Source organism: Orcinus orca, chromosome 3 (assembly GCF_937001465.1).
Source record: "Orcinus orca chromosome 3, mOrcOrc1.1, whole genome shotgun sequence".
NCBI lineage: Eukaryota > Metazoa > Chordata > Mammalia > Artiodactyla > Delphinidae > Orcinus > Orcinus orca.
In genome coordinates this window covers 30,335,824-30,359,502 of record NC_064561.1, presented here as the reverse complement: position 1 = coordinate 30,359,502, position 23,679 = coordinate 30,335,824, and the positions used below count along the sequence as shown (strand labels likewise).

Sequence of the window (23,679 nt, the reverse complement as noted above, 5' to 3'; positions counted from 1 at the left end):
TTTATTCTGAAAAAACAAATGCTTAATAAACATGAATGGTATTGCACCATGCTGTTTCCAAGGGTCTCCAAGCTCAAAGGAGCCTTAGGTATGATCTTAATGAGTTATGACAATAACTACCATTTACGACTGGTATGCACAGAGCCCATGTCCACAGAATAAAGGATAAATTGAGAATAAATATCTAACTAAAGCGAATAGCAATGAGAAGACAAATTATTAAAAAGAAGCCAAGTAGAAGTTCTGGAGTTGAAAAGTATAACTGAAATGAAAGATTTGCTAGAGGGGCCCAACAGCAGATTTGAGCAGATAGATGAAAGAACTTAATAGATAGGCCAAATTGAAATTATACAGTCTGAGAAAGAATTATATTAATGCTTAGAATGAAATTTTTAAAAAATGAACAGAGCCTAAGAGATGACCTACAGGACACCATCAAAAGTACCAACATATGTATAATGGGAGTCCCAGATGAGAGGAGAGAAAGAAGCGTAAAATATTTGAAGAAATAATAGCTAAAAATTTCTCAGATTTGATGAAAAACGTTAATCTAAAACAAAAAAACGTTAATCTACATATAGAAAGAAGCTTAATAAACTCCAAATGGGATAAACTCAGAGATCCTTTTTGAAATATGTAAACTGTTGAAAGACAGACAAATTGGAAATCTTGAAAGCAAGAGAGAAGCTACTCAAATCACATGCAAGGGATCCTCAATAGCAGCAGTCCCCAATTTCAGCAACAATTTTTCCACAGACGGGGGGTGGAGGGTAATGGTTCAGGCGGTAATGCAAGCGATGGGGAGCAATAGGTGAAGCTTTGCTCGCTTGCCAGCTGCTCACCTGCCGTGTGGCCCGGTTCCTAACGTTCAGTTATTTCGCCTTCATCAGTTGTCTTTGTCACTGAGAGAACCGCTAAGGAATGAAAGAGTTTAAACCCTTTACTTCGGACCACACTCAGCCTGTCTGCATCCCTCTGATTCAACCACCAAGGGAGGAGGGAGGCGTCCTGGGGCTGCTGCTCCCCACTGACACCCACCCTGTCTAGCATGCTTTTGGTCTCCAGGATTTTACCAGGTTTGTTCTTTTTAATTCTCAACATTTGGGGTAGAGGTGGACAGTATGAAGCCCCAATTTCCCATTGTGTTTGTAGACAGTTTCAACTGAAGCAATCAGAAACTAGGACTAAAACTTCCTATAAATGAGAAAATTCCCCCAAAGAAGCACTTTAAAGATACCTCTGAGAAAAGTTACGGAGCAGAAGTCACTGAGTAATATAAACACACACACACACAAACACACACTCAAATAAAAAGCAAAAGAAAATGCAATAATTAAGTGCCAGTCTTCTCCTTGGTCCACAGCCCAGGGGTTGGGGACACCTCTTAGTAGGATTGACAACTACAGAAAACATAGGAAGTGGGGGATGGAGCTATATAGGAACAAAGATTTTGTACACTGTTGATATGAAGTTGTTACAAACTAAAGTTGTCTAAACTAGGTTGTTACAAACTAAATTTAGATGTTACTTATTATCCCCAGGGCAATCACTAAGAAAATAACTTAAAAATATAAGGTAAAAGAAATTACAAGGGAAATGTTTAGAAATACCTATTCCTTTTTAAGTTGAATAATATCTATGGTATGTATATACCATATTTTCCTGGTCCGTTTGTCTGTTGATGGGCACTCGGGTTGCGTCCATGTTTTAGCTATTATGAATAATGCTGCTAATGATCATGAGTGTTCAAGTTTTCTTCAGGACCCTGCTTTCAGTTCTTTTGCGTATATGCTCAGGGGCAGAATAGCTGGATCAAATGGTAATTATTTTTAATTGTTCAAGGAACTGCCGCGTTTCCCACGGAAGCTGTACCATTTTACATTCCCAGCAGCAGTGCACAAGGGTTACAATTTCTCCATCCTCGTCAACACTCTTTTTGATAGTAGCCATCCTGTTGGGTGTGAGGTGGTGTCTCAGTTGTGCTTTGCATTTCCCTAATTAGTTAACATTTTGAAGGCAGAAGGAAGAAAATAATAAAAGACTAGAGTGGAGATGTATGAAATAGAGAATAGGAAAACAATGGAGAAAATCAAACCAAAATTTGGCTCTTTGAAAAGATCAATAAATTTGACAAACGAAACGTCTATAGCTAGACTGACGAGAGCTCAAATTACTAAAATCAGGAATGAAAGTGGGGATATTACTACTAACCTTACAGAATAAAATGTAAGAGACGACTATGTACAGTTGCATGCCAAAAAATTTAGACAACTTAGATGAAATTTTAAAAATTCTTAGAAACACACAAACTACCAAAGCTGATTGAAGAAGAAATAGAAAATCTGAATAGGCCTCAAACAAGTAAAGAGATTGAATCAGTTATACCAAAAAAATTCCAATAAGGAAAACTCCAGGACCAGATGGCTTCTCTGGTGAATTCTACCAAACCTTTAAAGGAGAATTAATATCAATTCTTCTCAAAGTCTTCCAAAAAAGAAAGGAATCACTGCCTAACTCATTCTGTGAGGCCATTATTACCCTGATACCAAAACCAAAGACATCACAAGATAAGAAAAGCATAGATCAACATTCCATATGTATATAGATGAAAACATCAAAAGTACTAGCAAATCAAATTTAACAATATTAAAACAATACATCATGAGCAAATGAGAGGCTCCAATCAAGATGGCGGAGCAGTAGGATGTGGAACTCCCCTCCTCCCAAAAATACATCTACAAATGGAACAATTCTTATAGAACACCTACTGAACACCAGCAGAAGTCCTAAAACACCTGAAAGGATGAGAAATATCTCCACATAACTGGGTAGGATGAAAGGGAGGAAAAAAAGGGACAGGACCTGCACCGCTGGGAGGGAGCTGAAGAAAGGAAAGATTCCCACACCCTGGGAAGCCCCTCACCTGCGGGGAGATCAGCTGGGACAGAAAATGAGCTTCAGAGGCTCAGAGGAGGGCACGGCAACTGTTTTGTGGCAGGCAGAACAGAGAGACTACACAGACGGTCCGAGCCACCGCCCTGTACCCCCAGCCTAACGCACATCCGCTGGTACAGGTGGGGGCTGGGTGCTGAAACATGGGGTTTAGAGGACAAACCTGGGGAGAGGACTGGTGTTGGCTGCTCGGAGACAGACTGAAGGAGCTGGAGTGTGGTACGGCCACAACCAGGGCTAGAAGCCAGGCCCACCATAGAAACGAAGCACCGTTGTTAAGTGGTGCACGAACCGGGGAGGGGGTGCTGCCGTTACAGCCTCTTTCTCCATGTGCTAGCCCCTGCCCACGCAGGCTCCGGGAGAGCACGCCCCAGCCACCCCACCTCGGCCAGCTCCCACCTGGGCAGTCTTGCAGGCCCCAGATGCCACCTAGACAGGCTCCGAGGCCAACCGCAGCCTCGGGAGCAGACACCAGCAGTTTGCCCGCATTCAGAGGTAGGGCCAAAAGCACAGCTGAGCCCCAGGGGCCACACAACTTAGGAAGCAGGGCTGAAAATTCAGTGCCTGTGGGACATCCGAACAGACAGCGGGTGCTCCCACGGCTGGGACGGGTCTGGCCTTAATAGCTGTGGGCTTTGTGGGTGCATGCATGCAGGGACTGGGCCGTGCCAGGGTCTAAGCTACCTCTATAGCTCCCACAGCAGGTCCAGGTGTGGGACTTGTGCTGTCCTGGGACCTGACTTCAGTGGCTCTGTGCTGGTGTCCTTGAGACACCTGGGTGGATGGCCGGCATACCCATGGTTGACGCAGGGCCAAGGGCAGTGCCAAACCAGTGTACTTTGTGATCCCGGACAATGGGTGAAAGGTGACACATCAGAGCACACTCACCAGTGAACAGCTCCAGCAGAGGAATACTCAGTGGCTCCCCTCCCAGTGGGAGTGCTCCAGTCCCACCTACCTCACACCACAGCTCAGTAATGCAGCTCAGAAACAGATCTGGGGACGTCTACTCCAACATCTAGGTAGCAGACCCTGCCCCTGACAGGGCAGTGACAAAGAGCAAAGAGGAGGCCCCACTCAACATCCAGTGCAGGCTCTGGCCACCACACCACCAGTCACACCTTCTATCAAGGGGATAATGGCCAGCATACACTGAGGAAAGGGGTGGCAGCCATCCATACTAAAAACAGCCCCTGCGCCACAAGTGTTAAACCCACGTAGGCTACAAAGGGACGCTCCCACATTAGTATAGCCCTCCAGGACCACAGTAGATAACTGTTTTTCCTAAACTCAGAGCAAGAGAAATATAAGTAAAATGAAGAAGCAGAGGAACCATTGCCAATAAAAAGATCAAGAGAATTCCCCTGAAACAACAAACAATGAAACAGACCTCTTCAGTCTAATAGACAAAAAGGAGATAATGAAAATACTGAAGGAATTAAGAAAGGCTATTGGCAGAAATGCAGATTACTGTAAAAAGGACCTAGAAACCAGGAGGAACCAAGAAAAAATAGTTCATCATGAACAAATGAGACTTATCCAGGAATGTAAGGATGGTTCAACATTTGAAAATAAATCCAAGTAATACATCATATTAATCAATTAATTAAATAGCAGCACTATTTACAAGAGTTAAGACATGGAAACAGCCTAAGTGTCCATCAACAGATGAATAGATAGAGAAGATATGGCAAATATATATACAATGCAGTATTACTCAGCCATAAAAAAAAGAGTGAAATAATGCCATTTGGAGCAACATGAATGGACCTAGAGATTATCATACTAAGTGAAGTAAGCCAGGCAGAGAAAGACAAATATCATATGATATTACTTATATGTGGAATCTAAAAAAAGGATACAAATGAGCTTATTTACAAAACAGAAATAGACTCACAGGTACAGAAAACAAACTTATGGTTACCAAAGGGAAGGAGGGGGGAAGGAAAACTTAGGAGTTTGGGATTAAAATATACACACTACTGTATATAAAATAGATAACCAACAAGAACCTACAGTATAGCACAGAGAACTCTACTCAATATCTTGTAACAATCTATAATGGAAGAGAGTGTAAAAAAAAAAGAATATATATATTTTTATATATGTATAACTGAATCACTTTACACCAGAAACTAACAATTGTAAATCAACTATATTTCAATAAATTTTTAAATCAAATTTAAAAATTTTATTTAATATGTATTGTTGATTGATTAACGTGAAAACTCACAGACGACAGCACTATAACTCATGCCTGAACAAAGCTTATGTAACACACTTATTTTCTTTCAAAGGCACATCATAGCCTTCTTGGACAATTTTAAACAGCAAGATCACCAACAAAAAGCACAAAAGTGTCACTAAATAGGCCGCGAAAAGGACCATTTTTTTTTACAGTATGTGAACTGAAACAAGATGGCAGAACAGCACCTTGTTCAACCTAAGCTGGTAACGTGTTCATTGGGTGACTCAAATTTTTCACTGCTCTGTGCATAGCCATGAATGATTGCAAACACTCTACGAGTATCAATTTGGGGGTTACAAATAAATGTTAGCAAGCTGATAAACTCACAAATATGGAATCCATGAATAGGGAGAACAAACTGTTATCTTGCTGGTGACTTGATTTTCTCTCATCCTGTAATGTCTTTTTTTTTTAGAGCTTTTATTTATTTATTTTTATAAATTTATTTATTTTATTTTATTTTTGGGTGTATTGGGTCTTCATTGCTGTGCGGGCTTTCTGTAGCTGCAGCAAGCGGGGGCTATTCTTCATTGTGGTGTGCGGGCTTCTCATTGCGGTGGCTTCTCTTGTTGTGGAGCACGGGCTCTAGTCTCACAGGCTTCAGTAGTTGTGGCGTGCAGGCTCAGTAGTTGTGACTCACGGGCTCTAGAGTGCAGGCTCAACAGTTGTGGCACATGGGCTTAATTTGTCCGCGGCATGTGGGATCTTCCCGGACCAGGGCTCGAACACATGTCCCGTGCGTTGGCAGGCGGATTCTCAACCACTGTGCCACCAGGGAAGCCTCTGTAATGTCTTTAAATACTGTATTATCTCCAATGAGCCCGTGCAGCCCTAAATTTCCCAAACACATACACTACTGTATTTTATTTATTTTATTTTTATTTATTTTTGTTTTTGTTTTTGGCTGCATTGGGTCTTTGTCACTGTGTGCGGGCTTTCTCTAGTTGCAGCGAGTGGGAACTACTCTTCGTTGTGGTGCGTGGGCTTCTCATTGTGGTGGCTTCTCTTTGTTGCGGAACATGGGCTCTAGGCATGCGGGCTTCAGTAGTTATGGCTCACGGGCTCTAGAGCACAGGCTCAGTAGTTGTGGTGCACGGGCTTAGTTGCTCCACGGCATGTGCTCCACGGCATGTGGGATCCCTTCCTGGACCAGGGATCGAACCCGTGTCCCCTGCAGTGGCAGGCAGATTCTTAACCATTGCACCACCAGGGAAGTTCCTACACGACTTTAAAAAAGAGAATTGGGGGGGTGGTGGTCCAGTGGCTGGGACTCGGCTTGAACAAAGATCCCACAAGCTGCACAGTGTGGCCAAAAATAAAAAAGGGGGTGGGGGAATGGAAATGCTGCTGGGTGACCAGCTCATAGTTTCTGCTCTGTGTGGCAATCATTCCTTTTATGTTGTTTAGTGTTAGTTTGCTACTGCTGTTATAACAAATTTCCACTAACTTGGTGGCTTGAAATAATAGAAATTTATTCTTTCACAATTCTGGAGGCCAGAAGTCCAAAATCAGTATCACTGGGACAAAATCAAGGTATTATTGCCTCTTCCAGCTTCCAATGGCTGACAACATTACTTGACTTGGCCACATCATTCCAATTTCTGCCCCTGTGATCACATCACTTTCTCTTCTGTGATATCCCCTTCTGCCTATAAAGTTACATATGATTGCCTTCAGGGTCCACCCAAATAATTCAGGATAATCGCCTCATATCAAGATCCTTAAGTGCATATGCAGAGACTCTTTTCCCATATAAGGTAACATTTACAGGTTTGAGGAATTAGGATCTGATATTTTTTAGGAACATTTTTCACCTACCACACCTAGTCTTGTCTGTCCATGTGCTTTGTGGGCAGCAAGCTCTTACTCAGAGTCCTGTGAGACTTCCGGGCTTGCACCTGAGGGTTCACAATCCAGCTGAGCCTGGGTAGAGTGACACACCTCTAAAGAGGCCAGAGAAGTTACCAGGAGCCAAGAAACTGGTCTGTTTCCAGCTCTGCTGTGTACCTTGGACAAAGGGCCCATGCTTACCAAGCCTTGGGTTCCTTATTTCTGAATGCTCTTCTACACCAGGACAGCTCAGAGCTGCTGCAGATGAACTTGCAAATTGTAGCCCCCTCCTTAGTGAAAGACAGTTTAAGGGAAGTGATTTTGCCTCATTTCTCTGCTTTGGCTGAGTCCACTCAAGCATAGCCAACCAACATCAACAGATCACCTACTCCCTACCAGGCTTCCTTCTAGGCCCAGGATAACACAGTACCTCAGACATCAAGGAGCCCCCAGCTAAAATGGGGGTAAAAGGGGGGCATGGCATGGGTAAAGGTACCAGGAAGCCCCAGGGTGAGAAGCCTCAATTATATCTCACAGTATTCAGGCTCACTCATTATAGGAATGTTTTTAAGAAACAGATTAGATATGAATAAAGTTAGTGAGTTGCGTTACTTTAAAAGGTCTCAGGGGGCTTCCCTGGTGGTGCAGTGGTTGAGAGTCCGCCTGCCGATGCAGGGGGCACGGGTTCGTGCCCCGGTCCGGGAGGATCCCACGTGCCGCGGAGCGGCTGGGCCCATGGGCCATGGCCGCTGGGCCTGCGCGTCCGGAGCCTGTGCTCCACAGCGGGAGGGGCCACAATAGTGAGAGGCCTGCATACCACACACAAAAAAATGTCTCAGGCTCTAATCATGAAGTCTAGGGTGCAGTTGAAGTACTCCCCAACCTACTTTTGTTCAGAATAGGTCAGAATAACAAGAATTTTTCACTTTAGAAAGGAGCAGGACTTCCCTGGTGGCGCACTGGTTAAGACTCCACCTACCAATGCAGGGGACACAAGTTCGATCCCTGGTCCTGGAAGATCCCACATGCTGCAGAGCAACTAAGCCCATGCACCACAACTACTGAGCCTGTGCTCTAGAGCCCGTGAGCCACAACTACTGAGCCTGCATGCCACAACTACTGAAGCCTATGTGCCTAGAGCCTGTGCTCTGCAACGAGAAGCCACTGCAATGAGAGCCTATGCATTGCAACAAAGAGTAGCCCCCACTCGCTGCAAATAAAGAAAGCCCACGCGCAGCAACGAAGACCCAACGCAGCTAAATAAATAAATAATAAAATAAAATAAAAACTATAAAAGAAAAAAAAAAACTATAAAAGAAAGGAGCTAAGAGCCTCCAGTGTGGTGGTATGAAATGGGACAGATGCATCCACGGAAACTAGAGGCTTGAAGGGGGATATATGGGACAAATTTCATACAGCTAACCTAGTTGGGAGCCAAAGGTTACCATAGACAAACATTTTTATAATTATCAGAAAATTTGAGTTGCTTCTAGTTTGTCAAGGGAGGGAGGTTTGGGGTATTAAAAAGGCCATCCAGCATTTCTCCCTGTATTCTGCAAGGGAAGGGGAAGGGCAGACCCCACCCCAGGGAATTCTTCACTGAACATAGAGGTTAGATGGGCAACAGGGAGCTCAGTGGACTGAGAGGCTACCATGCTACAAGGAGTGTCAGGCCAAGTCTCTTGTGTTGGTGTCTGACTGAGACAGGAGTCCAGAAATTCTGTGTGAGTGCCCTTTGCCGACTGGGTACAGAGGGGCTTGTCCTAGACCACCCTCTAGGAGACCCTTGTTTGGTTAGGATTGCTACCCTTTGAAGGGAGGCACTGATCCACTGGTCCTTTCCTTCCCAACTGGCCCTTTCAACATTATTTCTACCTTTCCCAGTGAGCTCTAGCTGTAATTATGAAACTAACTTTAATAAATTTAGTCCCGTAATAGAAATAAATTGTGTTTGTCAAAACCCATAGAGGGTATAACACCAAGAGTGAGACCAGATAGAAACTATGGACTTTGGGTGATGATGTCGTGTCAACGAAAGTTCATCATGGGAACAATGTAACACTGGTGTGGGACATCTATACTGGGGGAGCCTGTGGGTGGGGGGCTCAGGGTATATGGGAACTCTGTACTTCCTGCTCAAATTTGTTGTGAACCTAAAACTGCTCTAAAAAATAGTCTTTTTTTTTGAGGAACTGTATGAGGGCTCTTTGCTCACCTTGACCTCCTTGAATCCCTAGACCAGCATAATCGCCTTCGTTTGTTTTGAATAGAGTATTTGCCAAATATTAAGGGCAAACTCAGTAGAGAGTTGGAGTCAACCATTCAAGAAATTTCCAACTTTCGAGAGTGTCTTTTTTTTTCCCCCAAATAAATAGTTCGTTGGCTTTTAATTGGAAAAACAGAGGCTCAGTATTGCATCCTATTTGAACCCTATTTGGTGTTTCCTGACTAGGCCTCTCCCCTAGACAGTGTATCAGAGAAAAAAAATGGAACCTATTTTTCTGAAGCTGGAATGTAAATTAATTTTCTGTTATTATCCTCCTCACACTCCCTTCATTCCTATGGATATCCAAATGGTTTTAATCAAAATTAGATTCAGAGGCAATATTACAGTTATTCTTTTTAAAAATAATGTTTTTCCCCCTTGCCACAGAACTGACTTTATTTTTATTTATTTACTTATTTGGCCACATGACATGGCTTGCAGGATCCTAGTTCTCTAACCAAGGACCGAACCTGTGCCTCCTGCAGTGAAAGCATAGAGTCTTAACCACTGGACTGCCAGGGAACTCCCACCACAGAACTAACTTCAGAAACTGAATTAAGAAGAAAAATAAAACAAAAGTTACAAGTAATCCAAATGCCCATTTATAAATACTGCAGTGTTTTGTTCCTTTTGTGTACAAACACACGCATGTGTGTACATATATAATGGGAAAGGGTCATATTTTAACTAGATTTTTTTTTCAGTTAATATGGACATTGGTCCATGGCTTTGCATATGCTTTCAAAACATCAGTTTTAGGACTCCCCTGGTGGCACAGTGGTTAAGACTCCATGCTCCCAATTCAGGGGGCCTGGGTTCGATCCCTAGTCAGGGAACTAGATCCCACATGCATGCCGCAACTAAGAGTTTGCATGCCACAACTAAGGAGCCGGCGAGCCGCAACTAAGGAGCCCACGAGCTGTGACTAAGGAGCGCACCTGCTGCAACTAAGACCCATAGCAAACAAATAAATAGTAAAATAAATAAAATTTTAAAAAATAAAAGATAATTGGAGAATATTGGAAACAGTTAAAAAAAACATCAGGTTTAGTAGCAAATTATATTCCATTTTATGGATATACTACAATTTAAATCAATCTTGTATTGTTGAACACAGAGCTTATTTCTTAACTTATGCTTTTTCAGGTGATACTGCAGTGAAGACTCCTGGGTATAAATCTTGGCACAGATCCATGATCATTCTCCTTCTAGTAAACACCAAGAGGTGGAATTGTGGAGTCAGAAGGTACATGCCTGGTAAAGACTTCAGCACAATTAACAAATGGCTTGATAGGGAGGGAAGCACGTCACAGTCCCAGCAGCAATGCATGAAAACTCCATGTCCTAAATCCTCGTCAATATTGGATATTGAGTTTGACAGGTTTGGCAACACTAGCTTAGTACTGAGAAAATTAATCAGCCTGAAATCACTGCACCCTAACTCTGTGTTAAAACACAGAGAAGTATATGTCCTGGTTCTGAAGGAATTCACAGAATATGGGCCAGGTTTTTCCTGGCTGAACCACTTACTTCCCTGCTGTTTGGCTCTGGAAGAGTTATTGACCCTCTTTGCCTTAACCTTGCCTGCCAGCCGTGAGGATGAGTATCTGGACTGAATTTATCATATTCTCATTTACATTTGTATTATAAGTAATATATAAATGAGAATATATATATGTTCTTATTTAGCCTCCCCAACTAGACATAAATATATATATATATAAACTAATAACTATAATATATATACAGTTAATATATACAGGGTTCAAAAGCGGTTGTCACTGCCAGTGCTATTACTACTACTGATTATAATAATCATTGAGATGGCTCTGGGTAGACACTTAACAAATGTTAATTACCACTTACAAGCTGTTTAACTTGGCTTAGAAAAGTTACGCCCTCTCTCCAATCATTAGCTTCCCCATCTGTTCAACGGAACTAAAAATACCCATTTCCTAGGATTACTGTGAGGATTATAGGAAATGAAACCATCAGCTCAGTACCAGGAATATAGAAGGAAGTTTTCTTCCTTTAGGAATATTTTAGAAACCGACTTCAGAAAAATAATGCATAATGCCTGATAATAACTCAGTTTCTTTTGTGAAGAACTCTAAGATCAGGGGCTGAATCAGCAAGAGCTGGTGAAACTACATCTTTACCCTTTATCCTCCTTTCTGGAAAAATTATTCTTTCCAAACATCAACTCTTTTGGCCTGATGTTCAGGTGCCTGTCACTGGGTTTGCCTGGCTGACGGCAAAAAATCATAGGAAGGCTGAGGTGCCAATCTAGGAGACCGAAATAAGAGTAGGGATTAGGTGGAGAAGAAGGAAATTCTTTCTCCCTATGTTCTTGCTTAGTTAATACCTAATGGCTTTTTAAGGGGTTGCAAGTATAGTTTAATAAAGATGTGCCAATATCTAGCAGCAAAGGCACTCTGCCAACATCATAAGCCCCTCTGCACCTGCTCTGGCATAATAACTTTGATAAGAACTACTCATTACTGAGCACCTACTGTAAGACTCTATAATCCTTCCAACAACCTGATTATTCCAATGAAGACATAGCTATTCAGAAGAGATAACAATTCAGAGCCAGGACTGGGACTCATGTCTGTTTGCCTTGAAGTACATGTTTTTCCTTGTGTACTTTCTCTCTCTTCCTCTAGTACTTTTCAGATTCCTGCCTTTTCCTTCTAGCCCACCCGGATTTCAGGCCAGCCTTTGTACCCATACCAGGTGCATCACCGATCCCCATGGCTTTAAGATCTCCTGTTCCCATGGCCCTGCACCTGGCGGACTGAGAGGGATGCCAGCTGCTCTTTCTTTGCAGGGCACAGAGCTCTGAGTAGCACACCAAGATGTGCAGGAAACTGCAAGCTGAGAACCCTTACATATTTCTGAGTCTCTGAGTCATTGAAGAAAAAGAGGTACTTCAGTGAAGAGGGCTCAGCCTTACTAGGAAGTATAAAGGAAATATTAAAGGCACTGTGTTTTTAAATAGTATACTTAGCAAACTTGAATATTTTTGGCTAAAGCAATTTCATATTGTGACCAAGGGAACTGAGTGAGTTCAATTAAGGTACTATGAAGAGACAGGAGCATTGCATACAGACCAATGTTTTAACAGTTAAGATTATTTTTTATCTTTGACCTAAAGGAGACAAGTATACTCAATAGGGAAAAGATAGTCTCTCAATAAACAGTGCTGGGAAAGCTGGATATTCACATGCAAAAGAATGAAATTGGACCCCTATCTTACGTGACTTACAAAAATTAACTCAAAGTGGATTAAAGACTTAAATGTAAGATCAGAAACCATAAAACTCCTAGAAGAAAACATAGGGGAAAATCTCCTTGACACTGGGCTTGGCAATAATTATTTTTTTAGATATGACACCAAAAGCACAAGCAACAAAAGTGAAAATAAACAAGTGAGACTATATCAAACTGAAAAATTTGTGTATAGTCAAGAAGCAATCAACGATATGAAAAGGCAACCTATGTAATGGCAGAAAATATTTGTAAACTATGTATCTGATAGGGGGTTGATATCCAAAATATATAGGGAACTCATACAACTCAACAGCCAAAAAAAAAAAAAAAAACATTCCCACCCAAATAATCCAATTAAAAAATGGGCAGGAAAAAAACAAAAAAAGGGCAGGGACTTCCCTGGTGGTGCAGTGGTTAAGACTCTGCACTCCCAATGCAGGGGGCCTGGGTTCAATCCCTGGTCATGGAACTAGATCCCACATGCATGCTGCAACTAAGAGTTCGCATGCCACAACTAAGGAGCTCATGTGCCACAACCAAGAAGCCAGAGAGCCACAACTAAGAAGCCTGGGAGCTGCAACTAAGGAGCATGCCTGCCACAACTAAGACCCAGTGCAACCAAATAAATAAATAAATTTTTTTTAAATGGGCAAAGGGTCGGAATAGATGAATAGACATTTTTCCAAAAGATATTCACATGGCCAACAGGTACCTGAAAAGGTGCACAGCATGACTAATCATCAGGAAAATGCATTTCAAAACTAAAATGAGATATCACCTCACACTTGTTAGAATAGCTATTACCAAAAAGACAAGAGCTAAGTGCTGGTGAATATGTGGAAAATAGGGGACCCTTGCTCACTGTTGATGGGAATGTAAATTGGTGAAGCCACTATGGAAAACAGTATGGCAATGCCTCAAAAAATTAAAAATAGAACAACTATATGATCCAACAGTTCTACTTTTGGATATATACCTGAAGAAAATGAAATCACTATCTTTGAAACTGAGCAGGACCCTACAGGGTCTTCCTGGGGAAAGACACCCAATCTGTGTCCTCCATCTCTTATTTTAAAAAAAACTTTAGCCTCCTAGGCCTTGCAAAGAGCAAATATAATCAGAAATACAGAAACAAAGGAAAGCAATCAAGCAAGACAAAATAATAATAGTTTAACCATAAAACAAAGTCAATGACCTTTAATTCCTCCTCAGAGGCTATAGATAATATCCTGATCCAAATCTTTGAGTTGTTTTTCAGATATTAAAACCCCCACAAGATGGAAGAAGTTGACTGCATGCTGACCACTAGCATGTGGCCCCCAGATGAGCTGGAGCGTGAAGATTGATAATGCTGACCTCTGTGACCTCATCTGATTGCCTCACCACCCACCAATAAGAAAATTGTGTGTGAGCTGATCACCTACTCCACAACACTTTCCCTCACTTTGTCTTTTAAAACCCTTCCCTAGGGACTTCCCTGGCAGTTCAGTGGTTAAGACTCCGTGCTTCCATTGCAGGGGGCACGAGTTCGATCCCTGGTCAGGGATCTAAGATCCCACATGCTGTGTGATGCGGGAAAGAAAGGAAGAGAGAGAGAGAAAGAAAGAAAGGGAAAGAAAGAGAAAGGAAGAAAGGAAGGAAAGGAAGGAAGGAAGAAAGAAAGAAAGAAAAAGCCATTTCCTAAAAGCCATCAGGGAGTTCAGGTTTTCTGAGCATTAGCTGCTTGTTCTCCTTGCTTGTTATCCTGCAATAAATGTTGTACTTTTCTTCACCAAAACCCCGTGTCAGTAGATTGGCTTTGCTGCAGGCAAATAGACCCAAGTTTGGTTTGGTAATATCTTGAAGAGATATCTGCACATCCACATTCATTAGAGCATTATTTACATTAGCAAAGACATGGGAACTAAGTGTTCATCAATGGATGAATGGATAAAAAGTTATACACACAAGTGCATGCGCACACACATGCACATGCACACACACACAGAATGGAATATTATTCAGCCATTAAAAAGGAACTCCCGGGCTTCCCTGGTGGTGCAGTGGTTGAGAGTTCACCTGCCGATGCAGGGGACGCGGGTTTGTACCCTGGTCCAGGAAGATCCCACATGCCGCAGAGTGGCTGGGCCCATGAGCTATGGCCGCTGAGCCTGCACGTCCGGAGCCTGTGCTCCACAATGGGAGAGGCCACAACAGTGAGAGGCCCGTGTACCGCAAAAAAAAAAAAAAAAAAAGGAACTCCTGGTTGCCATATGATCCAGCAATCCCACTCCTAGGCATCTATCTGGACAAAATTATAATTCGAAAAGATACATGTATCCCAATGTTCACTGAAACACTATTTACAATAACCAAGACACGGAAACAACCTAAATGTCCACCAGCAGATGAATGGATAAAGGAGATGTGGTACATATATACAATGGAATACTATTCAGCCATAAAGAAGAATGAAATACTGCCATTTACAGCAACATGGATGGACCTAGAGATTATCATACTAAGTGAAGGAAGTCAGAAAAAGGATGACAAATACCATATGATATCACTTATATGTGGAATCTAAAATATGACACAAATGAACCTAACTATGAAACAGAAACAAATTCACAGACATAGAGAACAGACTTGTGGTTGCCAAGGGGGAGTGGGGAGGGGAAAGAGAAGGATTGGGAGTTTGAGGTTAGCAGATGCAAACTATTACATATAGAATGGATAAACAACAAGGTTCTACTATATAGCACAGGGAACTATATTCAATATCCTCTGATAAACCATAGTGGAAAAGAATATATATATATGTGTATAACTGAATCACTTTGCTGTATAGCAGAAATTAACACACATTGTAAATTAACTATACTTCAATAAAATAAATTTTAAAAAAGAGAGAGAGAGATGCCAGAGACGTTACTTTCTCTCCCTACCAGGTGAGGTCACAGTGAGAAGGTGGCCATGTACAAGCCAGAAAGGGACAGCTATCACCAGAAACCGACCATCGACCATGCTAGCATCCTGATCTTGAACTTCCATCCTCCAGAACTGTGAGAAATAAATTTCTGTTTCTCTGGAAGACCCTGACGTATGCAGCCATCTAAGCTTTTTGAGGATTTACTAAGTGTCAGTCACTAATTCTACAGGGTAAAATGGAGCGAGAGTCTGAGCCACCCCCGAGAAGAAGTACCACACCCAGTGAGATAGTGGGCAAATGTCAATGGAATCCCAATTAAGGGACTTGAACTATTCTCCAAGGCCCAGATATTAGAAAAGGAGATACAGTTCTCTTTTTTACTTAACGTGCCATATTAGACATGTGATTGAGAACGGATTATTACTCTGGGCTTTAGTCATGTGTTAGTAAAAAGGTATTCTATTTTGTCTTGAGGAATAAATTGAAATATATGCACACTGAACAGTAAATTTTATCTGTGATGTTTATGTAGGTATACTGATCCAGGTGTGCCAGACTGACATTATGCAGTAGATACCTGTGACAAAAACATTTACTGTTCACCGATGATCCCACCCACATTTCCCAGGTGCCTTTCAGTTAGACAGGGCATGTGACTAGTCCCAGCCAATGGGTTGTGAGTAGAAATGACCGTGTCAAACCCTAGGCCACAACAGAGAAAAAGGAAAGTGAGTTCTCCATGCCCCTTCTTCCCTCATGGTAACAATGGGAGCCCTCTTGTTTCTCATGTTACAGCCACAAGATGTTGGTGTGTGAGCCGTGCAGTGTCTATGTGGAGCGAACCTCCCACAGATCTTCAATGGACATTAAATGTAAGCAAGTGGGAAACGTAGTTGTATTAATCCATTGAGATTTGAGGGTTGTAATATGTTACTGCATCATAGCCCAGTCCATCTTGACCAAATACAACTGTGGCTGTCACTAGGGGTAGAGAGGCAAATCCCTGGAGTCACCTTTGGAAGTAGACCACGGCTTATAGAAAACAGGTTGGGGAAGCCTCTTCAGGAGTGAACGTTTAAATGCTAATTAGACTGGGGATGAGGTTGCACAGCCTTCCAGCTGGTTTTACCTAAATCATGACTAGTCACTCCTTAGGCAATTTTCTGGAACGGTATATGAGAGTAACAGAGAAAAGTTTCATATAGATATGAAGTGAAGTCTATGGGTAGGACTGATGTACTCCATGTTACTACCGAACCCCAGTCACAGATATAATTATGAACATCATGTGAGGGCATACATTATGGAATAATAAGTCAATTGTAAGCAAAAGTTGAAGTGACCATAGTTGTTCTTATTGGCTGTCAGACAGAAGTGTCTGGATCACAATGCCAACTTATCCCTTTAAGAAACTTCTTGAGCAGATGAGACACACTGCTAAAGAATCTTTGAAAATGAGACAGATTTTAATGTTGTAAGTGACCCCAGATGAAAATTTGAGTGGCAGAGGTTTTTTTTGACACCTCAATCTCTTTATGATGCCAATACTTGGCATGAGTCCCTGCCTTGGTTGCATTCTGGGGTCATGCACAGGAGAGGGGGAACATGTTCCACTGGACTGAAAGTCTAGTTGGTGATGGGTGCTCCCAGGCTAGAGCATCCCAACAGAGAGCCTGTAGCAAATGGCTATGCAAGGTAGGAATCAAAGGCGGGAGACAGAAAAGGTCTCTGTGGGAGTCATCAAACGTTGTGCTGGGAAAGGTTGCCTCTGATCAGAAACAAGATGTGCAAACTTGGTTTGTACTGATTCCAAAGCTGTCAACAGCAATGAGGCCGTGGGAAAAAGCCTGAGAAAGCCACCTTTGGCTTGCGGACCTGGACGGAGAGGGATGTTGGAAGCCTTAGCAGATTATTGCAGAGGACATCAGTAATGTGAAGAAACTGATGGGCCACTAGGGGCAGGGGTGGGAAGATATCTGGAGAAACTATCACTGCTAGAGCATGGTGGAGGCTGCTTCCAGCCCTGGTATGAAATCTAGTGCATAGGGCGGGCCACCAAAACCTGGGGAAGTAGGCACCCCCAGCAAGGTGGCACACTCCTACTGCTAGTTTACAGTAATTACTCCTGCAGAACAATTCTAAATTCATGAAGGTATTGCTCATTACGTTTAGAATTTGTAATCACTAGCCATCCCTCCCAATGGATTCCATTTAATGGAATCACAGGGGAAGGCATGAATTGCTTGAGAGGATCAGTTCTGAAATGAGCAGCAAGTGCACTGGAAAGGCCACAGTTGTCCACTTAAAACAGAGGCTGTGAACAAGGGCCTCAGAGATACTGGTATCGTGGTGAAGGAGAATTAACGACAACATAACAGAAAGTGATAAGAAAAAGGTCAAAATGTGTCAGTAGGTGTGCCCTCTAAGACTTATACATAGAGTGGCAAACAGAATTATCTAAACTATTTAAGGTAAAGTTTGGCGGACCTCTTGCTGTTGGATTCTGATCTCCTTCAGTAGCCTGGTGGCATAGTGGAGAGGGTTCATTGTGGAGGATTGGGCTTTAGTACCCTGAATAAAATCAAAAAAGGAATAAGGTATTCAAATGTAACTTCAGACCTCCATGATACTGTGCACCAGAGGGAAAAATATTAATGCTTATTGATGAGAGTTTTGTACTGCGAAGTTAAATACAGTTAAATACTACCTGTAATACAGGTAGTATTAGTACATTTATAGTATGACTTTATTACCTGATGTAATAAGCCTTATGAGTCATGTACTTTTTCCAAGTTCTGTTTGCACAACAAAGTTCGGGCTGTATTTGAGATGTAGTGGCCAACTAAAGCAGGCACCATTGATGCCCTATCTAATATCCCCTAGACTCACCTCTGAGTTCACCTGCAGCTGTGGTAAAGAGCTTCCAGCATGATTGCAGCTCCCCATTTCAAGTGCCTGCTTCTCTGCCTGAGAGCTGTCTGAAGCATCAGGGGAATTTGCTGAGCCACACACAGGAGCAACTCAAAGGATAAGACAGTTAATGTTCCAGAAATAGGGTTTCCCTGGTGGCGCAGTGGTTAAGAATCCACCTGCCAATGCAGGGGACACGGGTTCAAGCCCTGGTCCAGGAAAAGGAACTAAGCCCATGAGCCACAACTACTGAGCCCACGTGCCACGGCTACTGAAGCCCGCGCACCTAGAGGCCATGCTCCGCAACAAGAGAAGCCAACGCAGTGAGAAGCCTGTGCACTGCAACGAAGAGTAGCCCCCGCTCGCTGCAACTAGAGAAAGCTCACATGCAGCAACAAAGACCCAACACAGCCAAAAATAAATAAACATTTGAAGAAAAAAAAAAGTTCCAGAAACAATTCCTGATGGTTGGGGAAGGGAGAATGCTGGATTACTGCCCCAGCCTTCCAGCCTGCAGTGGAACAATTCTGAGATGCCCTCTACACAGTTTCTCAGAGAGTAATCAGAACAATTAAGCCCTGGGACTTCCCTGGTGGCACAGTGGATAAGACTCCGTGCTCCCAGTGCAGGGGGCCCCAGGTTCGATCCCTGGTCAGGGAACAAGATCCCACATGCATGCCGCAACTAAGAGTTTGCATGCCGCAACTAAGAGTTTGCATGCCACAGCTAAGGAGCCTGTACGCCACAACTAAGGAGCCCATGTGCCGCAACTAAGGAGCCCGCCTGCTGCAAGTAACACCCTGTGCAACCAAATAAATTATAAAAAGAACAATTGAGCCCTAATCATGCACTGTGCTAATCTGCTAATTAATGCACTGTTTCTTAGCCTTTCTACCTCCCCTGTCTCATTTTCCCCACACGCACATGTGCTTCCTGGGATCACCTGGACCCAAGTCCCTGTATCAGGGTCTGTATTAGTCAGGTTTCTCCTGAGAAATAGAACCAGTAGGATAGATAGATCAATCTATTTCTCTATATCCATATGTATAACTCCACGTCTATAGCTATATACCTATATCTGCATCCACATCTATATCTATGTAACTATATAGAAAGATTATAAGGAAATGGCTCACGTGATTATGGAGGCTAGCAAGTCTAAAATCTGCAGAGCAAATGTTGCAGTTCAAGGACAAAAGCAGGCAGGCTGCTACAGACCCAGGAAGAGTCAATACGCCAGTGCAATGGCTGTCGGGCAGGAGAATTCTCTATTACTCAGGGGAAAGTCAGCGTTTTGTTATACTCAGGACTTCAGCTGAATGGATGAGGCCCACCCACATTATAGAGGGCAATCTGCTTTACTCAGTCTACTAGTTTGTTAATTTTATCCCAAAATACCCTCACAAAATACTCAGGATAACATTTAACCAAATATCTGGGCATCCCGTGGTCCAGTCTAGTTGACACACAAAATTAACCATTACAGGGTCCGATTTGGGGGCAATCCAAATCAAGGCACCAAGCATAGCTCATCAATTTGGAGAAGCGCCCCTTGTAACGAGAGTAGAAACCTCTAAGGAGAGCGTTTTATGTGGACCATACACCTCAGGAACCATACGCGCACTCTCTGACCCCTTGTCCACGTTCCAACACATAGGCTCTGGCCCACATTAAGGAGGCATTTTGGCCAGAAGGGAAAACCAGACCTGGTGTTGCTGTCCATGAATTTGAGACAGAAAGACTCCTGGTCCAGGATGGAATGAAAGCTTTGCTGTGTGGACTCTGCCTGACATTTGCCCTAATATTCAGTTACATTTTGTCCCTCTCTGGACCAGGCACTTAGTCCCACTAATAGGGAGGTCCACCGATTGCTTACACCACCTACCTACACCATCTTGCGTTGCTCCTGGTTGAGCCCAAAGCAAGTGCCAGTAGCTTAACCGGCCCCCATTGGTGTTGCTGTCCGTGGTTCTGACAGAAGGAGCAAGCCTCTGCATTGACACCTGTTTTGCTGTCCATGGTGCTGCCTAATTATTTTTTTAAATAAATTTATTTAATTTTATTTATTTATTTTTGGCTGCGTTGGGTCTTCATTGCTGTGCACGGGCTTTCTCTAGTTGCGGTGAGTGGGGGCTACTCTTCACTGTGGTGCGCCTGGTTCTCATTGCAGTGGCTTCTCTTGCTGCAGAGCATGGGCTCTGGGTGTGTGGGCTTCAGTAGTTGTGGCACCCAGGCTCAGTAGTTGTGGCTCACGGGCTCTACAGCGCAGGCTCAGTAGTTGTGGTGCACAGGCTTTGTTGTTTCATGGCAATGTGGGATCTTCCCAGACCAGGGCTCGAACCCATGTCCCCTGCAGTGACAGGGGGATTCTTAACCACTGCGCCACCAGGGAAGTCCAGTGATTCTTTTTTTATGCTCAGGAAGACGCTGCATATTGAAAGAGCAGGTTTTTGAAATGTAGACTAGAATTCAATGACAAACATGAGATTTTGGCTCTTGCTGATGTGTGTTACAGGATTTAGTGCTCTGGTGTATGTGTCCCCATTCAAACTGAAGATTCAATATTTTCTTGCTGCCCCATATTCCCAGAACAGGTTCTAGGATTTAGCACAGTTGATGGAAAAGAGCAGAGCTAAATAGAGAGCAACCAGGGCTGAAGGTTGCAGGCTATTAACCACATCAGGGGAGTCACTATCCTTTGGAAACCCCTGGCTTGGAATTTTCCTCTTTTTGATTTCCTATGTCCAACCTCACAGAAAGTCTTGTGGATTCTATCTTCTAAGTAGCTCTTAGATTAGGCTACTTCACCTCACCTCTGCCAACACTTCCGACAATGATGATCATCACCACTACTACCATCACTACCTTCACTCTTCTAATTACCATTATTTCTGGCTGGGATCATCCCTTTAGGATAAAGATTTCAAAGTGGAATAACTAAGTGGAAGTATAGGTACGTTGTTTAAGGGTTTGATAGAATATCTGTACCAAGGTGCATTTCCACCAACCTTGTAAAAGAGGGCCAGAGACACTTTCAGGTGGCAAAAGATCTATCAGCAATACACTTCAGTTAAAGATTGACCAAAAGAAATGCGTTAAAAAACTAAACAGGGAGTTCCCTGGTGGTCTAGCGGTTAGAATTTGGCACTTTCACTGGCGTGACCTGGGTTCAATCCCTGGCGGGGAAACTGAGATCCTGCAAGCCAAAATTAATCAATCCATCAATCAATTAAGTAAGTAAAAAACATAAAGAAAAAAGCTAATGCTTACAGAGCACTTAGCATGCACCATGGCTGGGCAAGTGTATGTGGTGCTTTAAAACAAACCTTTGTGGTATGTTCTGTTTTCAGATGGAATAATGAGACACAGGTCAAGAAACTTGCCCAAGTTCAGACAAGACCCTCGGAGAAGGTCAGGTAAGCTTTCTGAGACCACACAGCAAGCGAGTGGCGCAGCAAGTACTGAAAGCGATGTTTGTCTCTCCCTCTCCTGCCAAGAAGAACTGCCAGGGGTCCCTGAGAAAGCAGAACATGGGGAAGAGGGAAGGGAGAACGCTGCGTCTGCGCGCGTGCTGGGAAGCGGGGGCTTCCGGAGCTGCAGGGTCGCTATAGCGGGTGTGATGCAATCACGCCCGTCGCTGCGTCAAAGGGCGGCTCCCGGGATGCGGGGACTGCAGTAGAGGTGGTCCCCACCGCCGCCCACCTCGCCTCTGCCGCCCACCGCGGCTAACCCGGCAGGTAACCGCTGCCGCTAACCTTCGTCCAGAGTCAGGACCACCGCCCCGGAGCCACCAGCGACCCCGACAACATCTCTCAGCCACCGGCGACTCTGACAACCGCCCCCAGGTACCGGTGGTCCCTGACAACCACTCCGAGCCACCGGTAACCCCTGACAACCGCCGCCAGCCCCCCCCCCGCCCCGCCCCCCCCCCAACCGGCGCCCGGGGCGCGCCATGAAGTCGGCGGTGAGCGCGCGCGGTGGGGTGTCTGGCGGCCGCGGAGGTGGCTGCTGGGTCGGGGGGCGAGGAGGCGGCGGAGGAGGCGGGGGCAAAGGAGGAGGCGGGGGCAAAGGACCGGGAGGCGATGGCGGCGGCCAGGGGGGTAAGGGCGGCTTCGGAGCGCGGACGCGCGGCTTCGGAGGCGGCAGGGGCCGGGGGCGCGGTGGTGGAGACGGCAGGGACCGCGGAGGCGGCGGGCAGCGGCGTGGCGTGGCCAAGAGCAAGAACCGCCGCAGGAAGGGCGTCACCACGGTATCCGTGGAACCGCACCGGCACGAGGGGGTCTTTATCTACCGCGGGGCGGAGGACGCTCTGGTCACACTGAACATGGTGCCCGGCCAGTCGGTGTACGGCGAGCGGCGGGTCACGGTGACCGAGGGCGGCGTGAAACAGGAGTACCGCACGTGGAACCCCTTCCGCTCCAAGCTGGCTGCGGCCATACTGGGCGGGGTCGACCAGATTCACATCAAGCCCAAGTCCAAAGTGCTCTACCTGGGTGCCGCCTCGGGGACCACTGTCTCCCACGTCTCCGACATCATCGGCCCTGATGGCCTAGTCTACGCGGTCGAGTTCTCCCACCGCGCCGGCCGCGATCTGGTCAACGTGGCGAAGAAGAGAACCAACATCATCCCAGTCCTCGAAGACGCCCGGCACCCCCTCAAGTACCGCATGCTCATCGGGATGGTGGACGTGATCTTTGCCGACGTGGCCCAGCCAGACCAGTCCCGCATCGTGGCTCTGAATGCCCACACCTTCCTGCGCAACGGGGGCCACTTCCTCATTTCCATCAAGGCCAATTGCATCGACTCCACCGCCTCTGCCGAGGCAGTGTTTGCTTCTGAGGTGAGGAAGTTGCAGCAGGAGAATTTGAAGCCTCAAGAGCAGCTGACCCTGGAGCCCTATGAGAGAGACCACGCTGTGGTCGTCGGGGTCTATCGGCCCCTTCCCAAGAGCGCCAACAAGTAGCAACCCAGCTCGGGCTGTCCCTGAGATAATGCCTAAGACTGTGCTATGTTCAGTGTTACTATATGTGTGTTTTCTTTGTGCACCGCTTTTCTATTAAATGGCATAAAGAAACAGTACCCAGGTGTATCAGTGAGGCCAGACTCAGTTATCCCCAAATCTCCAAATCCCCCAAACTCTAAAATAGCCAAGATAACAGGTGATAGGGGTCCATCAAGGATCAGCCTGGGGACTGTGCTTACTCCAATCACTCAGGGTCCTGACTCTTCAGGGCCCCTCTTCACTCATCACAGGGGCAGGGGAAGAGAGCTGGGAAAATAATGAGCTTA

The 23,679-nt window shown here is 44.6% G+C and overlaps 1 protein-coding gene across 1 annotated transcript; it reads left to right on the top strand.

The window, feature by feature from the left end:
• Window positions 1–17: 17 nt before the first annotated feature.
• Window positions 18–23,469, top strand: FBLL1 (fibrillarin like 1). The gene is made up of 6 exons (XM_004271976.4): window positions 18–1,076; window positions 5,250–5,403; window positions 10,443–12,223; window positions 15,500–15,613; window positions 16,276–16,352; window positions 21,741–23,469. The coding sequence occupies exon 6, from the start codon at window positions 22,343–22,345 to the stop codon at window positions 23,351–23,353; it is 1,011 nt and encodes a 336-aa protein (XP_004272024.1). The 5' UTR covers window positions 18–1,076; window positions 5,250–5,403; window positions 10,443–12,223; window positions 15,500–15,613; window positions 16,276–16,352; window positions 21,741–22,342; the 3' UTR covers window positions 23,354–23,469.
• The last annotated feature ends 210 nt before the right edge of the window (window positions 23,470–23,679 follow it).

Bases quoted from the DNA above. Each gene is read 5' to 3' on its own strand.
- FBLL1 (XM_004271976.4), top strand. From the start codon at position 22,343: ATGAAGTCGGCGGTGAGCGCGCGCGGTGGGGTGTCTGGCGGCCGCGGA.